This window comes from Myripristis murdjan, chromosome 1, assembly GCF_902150065.1.
Source record: "Myripristis murdjan chromosome 1, fMyrMur1.1, whole genome shotgun sequence".
Taxonomy (NCBI): domain Eukaryota; kingdom Metazoa; phylum Chordata; class Actinopteri; order Holocentriformes; family Holocentridae; genus Myripristis; species Myripristis murdjan.
Genome location: NC_043980.1, coordinates 25126527 through 25133682, shown reverse-complemented (window position 1 = coordinate 25133682; position 7156 = coordinate 25126527). Strand labels below are relative to the sequence as shown.

General features: G+C 42.9%; 1 protein-coding gene across 3 annotated transcripts in view; it reads left to right on the top strand.

Annotated features, from left to right (window-relative positions):
• The window catches only part of LOC115358766 (adhesion G protein-coupled receptor L1-like), a 28252-nt gene that overhangs the window by 7895 nt on the left and 13201 nt on the right, over positions 1 to 7156 (top strand). For 2 of the 3 annotated variants that reach the window (XM_030050790.1, XM_030050775.1), the window contains exons 2-7: positions 1 to 20; positions 1286 to 1499; positions 2197 to 2306; positions 3096 to 3110; positions 4601 to 4808; positions 6800 to 7064. The exon at positions 1 to 20 is cut by the window's left edge and continues 100 nt beyond it. In XM_030050790.1, the coding sequence (XP_029906650.1) occupies positions 1 to 20; positions 1286 to 1499; positions 2197 to 2306; positions 3096 to 3110; positions 4601 to 4808; positions 6800 to 7064 (832 nt within the window). The remainder of the gene's footprint in view (positions 21 to 1285; positions 1500 to 2196; positions 2307 to 3095; positions 3111 to 4600; positions 4809 to 6799; positions 7065 to 7156) is intronic. The other variant, XM_030050782.1, reaches the window with a different exon arrangement.

The window sequence follows — 7156 nt, the reverse complement described above, 5'->3', positions numbered from 1 at the left end:
CGTTGCCCCCTCTGGCCAAGGTAAGAGTCACACCCCAGCGGAGGTATCACGTTGAGGTGTTTGTTGATGTAGGAGGATGGGACGACTTGCCAGGCAACAACAAGAGCACCAAAAAAAAAAAAAAAAAAAAGAAAACAAATCAGCTATTTCATTGAATAGCAAAGTCTTCCTGAACTGGAGCTCAGCCCAGTGCTTGTGTACCAAGAATGAGGCAAAGTCATCTTGGCAAAGTTTATGAAATGCTGAGTCCCGTATAAACAAAGGATTGCGGAAACATTTGAGGTGTGGAGCTTGCCAAAGGGAGTGTTTCAGATGTCGCAGACTCACAGTCGATGAACAGGCTCTCATTCAGCACCACGGACAGATCCAAAGGGAACATACCCACTGACCAGCTGGTGTGAATGAACAGGATTAAGATAATAGTTTGATTCAAGCGTTACGCAGACCGGATGGATGCGATTTCCCTCCAATGACTCGAGTTTATTCATTTGACAGTCATGGTAGTGGCACAGGGAGATCGGACCTGACAAAATAAATGTCAAACGTGTTTATAGGACACTTGAACTTGACTCCAAACACGCCACGATTCACCTGCCTGACGTGAACATGACATGTGATTGTTGTTACACTGTCATTTCAAGTTCAAGTTCAAGTTCATGTTCAAGTTTATTTAGAGCCCTTAATCTCTGTTTACTGTCTCAACTTTGCAGGCCTGCTGTTTATAGAAAACAAAACAACAATCACTAAGCTAAACCCTCATGACAGGCAAGAACCATGTTTGTGTCAAGAAACGCACTTGGCATGGCATCTGGGACACCCTTCCAATGCAATTAATTTGGTCAGATAAACAGATTTAAAAATGAAATTGATTAATTTTTTTGTGCTGTTATTTATAATTTGTTTTAAAATTTTAATTACTAAAAAAAATAATTAAATTAATTTCTGAGATGAGCTAATTGGGTTATGCTGCACCTACAGGTATGGACCTACTTTGACTTGTGGTAATCAGAGTATTGCCTTAATTGGGTTCAGAGAGGATTATTGGTGCGCCCGTGAACACACTTGTTATACTGGATGGCTGATCTAATCCATAGATCAGGGATCTAACTCTGCAATACCAATCACATCTTTTATTTAGCAGCCATGATCAGCTGCAGTTGACTTGTTTAAGAAGATGTAAAGCACCACAGTTTGTACTTGAAAATCTTTCTTTCTTTCTTTCTTTCTTTCTTTTTCTATTTACACACCACCTTAACTTCACCCCCATCCCAACCCCCATGTCTAGCTATGTCAAGGGCAGCCATGCCGTTTGGGCTCCTGCGCAGGGAGCTGGCGTGCGAGGGCTACCCCATCGAGCTGCGCTGCCCAGGCAGTGACGTGGTGATGGTGGAGACGGCCAACTATGGACGCACCGATGACAAGATCTGTGACGCAGACCCCTTCCAGATGGAGAACACACAGTGTTACCTCCCCGATGCTCTAAAGATCATGGCCCAGAGGTGTGTGAGTGTGTGTGTGTGTGTGTGTGTGTGTTTGTGTCTGTGTGTCTGTGTGTCTGTGTGTCTGTGTGTGGTGAATCAGTTAAACCAGTATTGGGGTCGCACAGCTATACCATTATGCATGCAGTACGCCCTGTGTGCTATGGGGTAACATGATTCAACAAGAGTGACATAAGCTTTGTGTCACCCCTTTGCCGTGTGTGTGTGTGTGTGTGTGTGTGTGCGTGTGTGTGTGTGTGTTGACAGACTACTTGTGAAGCAATTAAACCAATCAGTGGTTTCAACATCTATAATGGTGTACATGTACTGCTGTGTGCAAGTTGGCTCATGTAAGAGAAACATTACCCAAGGCAAATGCTTGTGTCGTATGTCATGGGCTTGTGTGTGTGTATGTGTGTGTGTGTGTGTGTGTGTGTGTGTGTGTGTGTGTGTGTGTGTGTATGTGTGTGCAAGTGCAGTAATCCCTCCAGCTGAGTTTGAATGCTGGCACCATTAGCTGTGTACTCAGCAGTGTTTTCCTAGAAGAACTGATCAATATTCAAAGACAGAGAGGGAGAGGGAGAGGGAGAGCGGACAAATGGAGTGTCCTCTACTTCCCCTTTCCTGTCTGTTAATCACTCTCCTTTCTCTCTTACCCCATCTTTTCTTTTGTCCTTCCCTCCCTCCATCCACTTCTTCATTCCGTCCCATTTTCTAGGTGTAACAACAGGACTCAGTGTGTGGTGGTAGCAGGGGTGGATGTCTTCCCGGACCCCTGTCCCGGAACATACAAATACCTGGAGATCCAGTATGAGTGTGTCCCTTACAGTGAGTACATACACACAGAGGCACACACACAAACATACACACATGCATGCACATGCACTCACTGACACAATGATTACATGCAAGTCTGTGCATGTACGTACAAAGCACAGACAGACTAACACTATTTTTGTTATTATAATAAATATTTCTTTTCTTATAACTTCTAATGTCTGCTGTCTCTCTGAGAGAGATTGATGGATAGAGGAGATGCTTTTTTCTCAGGGACTGTTTGTCTGTATGTGTGAGTGTGTGTGAGTGTGTGTGTGTGTGTGCGTGTCTGCATTGTGAGTGTGTGAGATAGAAAGAGAGAACAAGAACAAGAGTTGGATCGAGGAAATAGAAGAGAGAGACAGAAATTGTTGTTATGTGTGTGTGTATGTGTTTGTGCGTGTGTGCGTGTGTGTGCTTTCTTTTCCAGAGTCACACCACAGGAGTTGCTCTCTTTTCTCCACAGGAGCTTGATTGAGAGAAGGAGAGATCGCGGAGGAGGGGGAAAGGGAGGGATGGGCGGCGGGGGGTGGAGGGGGTGGGGTGCAGGGTTGGGTGCAGCTAGGTCTTTGCTCTTTCTCTTTTGTGCTTCTTCTTCTTTCTTTTCTTTGTGAACTATAATGTTTTGTGGCGAGGATGCGTTCCAAAGTCTTTTTTCTGTGCAATTCTATTTTCTTTTCTTTCTTTCTTTCTTTCTTTCTTTCTTTCTTTCTTTCTTTCTTTCTTTCTTTCTTTCTTTCCCTTCTTTCATCCTCTGACTTCTCTTTCTTTCTCTCCCTCTTTTTTCCTATGCTTGAGTAGAAGTGGACCAAAAAGGTAAAGACAATACATTGTAGCATCTTGATCTCTCCTTACCCCCCGACCCCTTCTTTCTCTCCTTCTCTTCCTCTCTCCTACCATTTCTCTCTTCCTCCTACCCTAGGACGTTGTTTCGTAGTCATGCTGGATGTTGCCCCCCCCTCCTTTTTTTCATTCCCTCCTTTATTCCTTTTTATTTTCATTTGATCCATCTCTTGTTGTATGGAAAACCACCCTTCAATTTTATCCAGGTTCTGCACCTATAGCCACTTTCGCTCTCTCTTGCTCTCTCTCTCTCTCTCTCTCTCTCTCTCTCTCTCTCCCTGTCTCTCTCTCTCTCCCTCTCATCTCTACTTCTCTATTGACCTTCCAGTCTCTTCTCCCTCTCTCTTGCTCCCAGTCCATCTCTCTGTCATCTGTATTCCTGTGCGCACACAAAAATAAACACTATTCCTACCTTCCTACCTTTTTTCTGTGCTCTCTCTACTTCACACACAAACACACACACAAACACACACACACACACACCTTCTGTTTTCCTTCCCAATCTTTCTGCTTTACCCCCACGCAGCACCAGTATTTTCCCCACAAAATAGTTGCACTCACATCACTTGCCCTCCTCTTTTTCTTTCTTTCTTTCTTTCTTTCTTTCTTTCTTTTTGTCTTTCTTTCTTTCTGTCTCTCTCCCTTCTTCCTTCCTTCCTTCCTTCCTTCCTTCCTGTCCTGTCATCCTCTCCATGCTTATTTTCCCTTTTCTTCCCCTTATAGGAAGAGCCCCTTATTTATCTTCATAGGAAAAATAAGACCAAATGTGTGTGATTGTATATCTGTCTGAGCGTGTGCTTACTAAGCACTGCTTATGTGTGTGAGTGCGTGTGCATGCCTATTTGCATGCCAGTGTGAGACTGTACAGTATACATATGTGTCCATACAGTGATTGACATGTGGGTGGACCAATCCTTGTGCTCTGCGTAAACTAACCTGCCCTCTCATTCACTTCAAGGCAAAATGTAGCCCCGCCTTCTGCGTCCCTGACTCTACCTCACACTCTTGTCCCTTTATGCACTAACACAGAAACATGTACACACACACACACACACACACACACACACACACACACACACACACGTCCAAAAGCACATAAATACTCACACACCTTTCATTGCAGTGTCCCTGTTGTATTACTCACCACACACACACACTAACAGTGTGTGATTTTCAACCCTTTTTATGTCTCTTCATTTACTTGTCCTTCAAGAGCCACACGGGTGTTTTAAATCCCTCTCTCTTTCTCTCTCCTTCCTCTGTCTCAACTTCGCTGCATCAACTGCATCTAACTCGATCCATTTTACATACATCAATCCATTTTTCCTTCCTCACCTGTTTCTACTATCTACCCATTCTGTCCTGCTTTTTTTTCTCTCATTTACTCTCCCTCACTTCTCCTCTACTCTTCTCCTCCCTTCTCATACCCACCTCTCCCCGCCACCCAACTCCCCCTCCTCCAGTTTTCGTGTGTCCCGGCTCCCTGCTCAGCATCCAGCCAGCCTCGTCTCTCCTGGAGGCAGAACATCAGTCAGGGGCGTGGTGTAAGGACCCGCTGCAAGCTGGTGATCGGCTCTATGTCATGCCATGGACACCCTATAGGACAGAGGTGCTGTACGAGTACGCCTCATGGGACGACTACCGCCAGAACAGGGTCACCACCACCTACAAGTGAGTAATATGTGTCCGTGTGTGTGTGTGTGTTTGTGTGTGTGTGTGTTGGGGAGTGGTGTTTGTATAACATGACTAGTGCCAATCAGCCTTTCAGTCCAGTCAATGTAACTTCATTCGGTAGTGAGAAAGGATTGTTTTAACAAAGGGTCCAGGCCAGATTCGAGCCTGGGCCGCTGCGGCTTAGCCTTAGTGTGACACGGTATGTGCTCTACATGGTGAGCCCAGAATGCCCCAGAAATTATAATTATTATCTACAGATATAAAGTATTTCTATAGAGAAATAAGGCTGTGCTTGTATCACATTTTTTTCCAGCAAACAAATGTCTGATGTCTAATAATCACCAGGCAAGAAAATGAGAGACGGCTGGGTAGATTGAAGTAGGGACCATTTCGACTCAACTGACAAAAAGCATGGAATACGTATTTATTAGTTAATCCAGCCAAAGATGAGAAGCATATTGACTCAGCCATCAAATTTCATGCTCCTTCCTTGTTTTTTTTTTTTTTTTTTTTTTTTGTCTTTTGAGTCAAAAAGGTGTGGCTATTTTACATAGTGCACCTTCAATCAATCAATCAATCAATCAATCATACTTTATTGTCCCCATGGGGAAATTTGGTTTAAGTTACATCCCGTCCACCGACCTTTACATCATTTATGTTCCAAGTAAAGGTGAATAAGGTAGATTTGTCTCTAAATTAAATTACATTAAATTACAGTAAAGTGTGCTGTCTTTAGTTGCAGTTTCTAATACAAAACACCGAGTAGATAACTTGCTTGTCACTACTAAGCACCACCAAAACTTCCTTCCACTAGATATAGTCACTGTTCAGATATGTTAAAGGTGCAAAATCAAACTGGCCCAGAAGATAATTTCAGACCCAACACACATCTTACACTCTGTGTTTCAGCTTTTTTTTTTTTTTTTTTTTTACATGGGGATTTCTATTCTTGCATTGTGTTTTAGATGTGTGCACAGTGCACAGATGCACAGATGTGCACAGCGTTGTAAATGATTTTATACTTTTTAATTGTTGTGAATTTATCTGTGTCTTGACTGTGGACTGCACATGGAATAAAAGACAAATTAACCTTTGTGGACTAATAAAGTACACCTACTCACGTCTAAAAATAAAGGTAACACTACAATAAGAGTACAACAATTAACGTTAGTTAATGCCGTAATAAGCATTAAGTAACAGGTAATAAACAATAAGTAACAGTTACCTAACCATTAACTAATGTGTCTAAGAATCATGTACTAATGCTGTTCATGCTAAAGTATTAATTTGTATGTTATTTAAGGGTTATTGTAGATGTTATTAACATTAGTAAATGCCATAATAATCATTAACTAACAGTTAATTAACCATTACAACATTAACTAACGTTAACTAACGTTAATTGTTGTTCTCTTCTTGGAAAGTGTTACCAAAATAAAAGTCACCTTGGGGTCATTTAAGTCAGTACCATTTAGAAACAGCTTACAAAAAACAGGTAGGCCTAAAATAAAGACATAATTAATCTGCAAGTCGGGCAGATGATGAGAACCATGTAGGCTCAAGCATGGTGCTTAGTAGTTCACACTTTCCTTAAATTGAGTGTCACTTAAATCGACCTTCAGCAGTTTTGCCTTGTATACTTTTAACACCACAGCCATGGTTAGCTATGAACTAGCTACAGTAACAAACTGGTATTATCTAAACACAAAATGAGTCAGATGTGTCAGTGGTGAAATGATCTATTTCAAGTTGAACCAAACCATGTCTGTTCAGTTCTGTTAATATCGGACAGTAACAAATGAAAGAGCTGATGACCTTTAATGTGGCTGCCTGAAGTTATGTTATGTCATCTGAACGTCCTCCATCTTAATCCATAGCTGCAGAAAATGATTGCATACCCAGTGTTTGAATTTGATAGGAAATTGTCCAGTCCTGATGCACACTGACTTCATCTTTTATCGCTCTCTCTCCCTCTGTTGGATCGTTAGGTTGCCCAGCCGTGTGGACGGTACAGGCTTTGTGGTGTATGATGGAGCCGTGTTTTACAACAAGGAGCGAACGCGCAATCTGGTCAAGTATGACCTGCGGACACGCATCAAGAGCGGTGAGGCAGTGGTGGTCAATGCTAACTACCACGACACGTCGCCGTACCGCTGGGGAGGGAAGTCAGACATCGATCTGGCAGTGGACGAGAACGGCCTCTGGGTCATCTACTCCACTGAGGCCAATAACGGACGCATAGTGGTCAGCCAGGTAGGAGAGGTGGCAGGAGGGGAGAGATGGATGGTTTAAGGTTGGGAGAGAAAGGAGGACAAGAGGAAGGTTGCACTGCTGATTGATTCCTC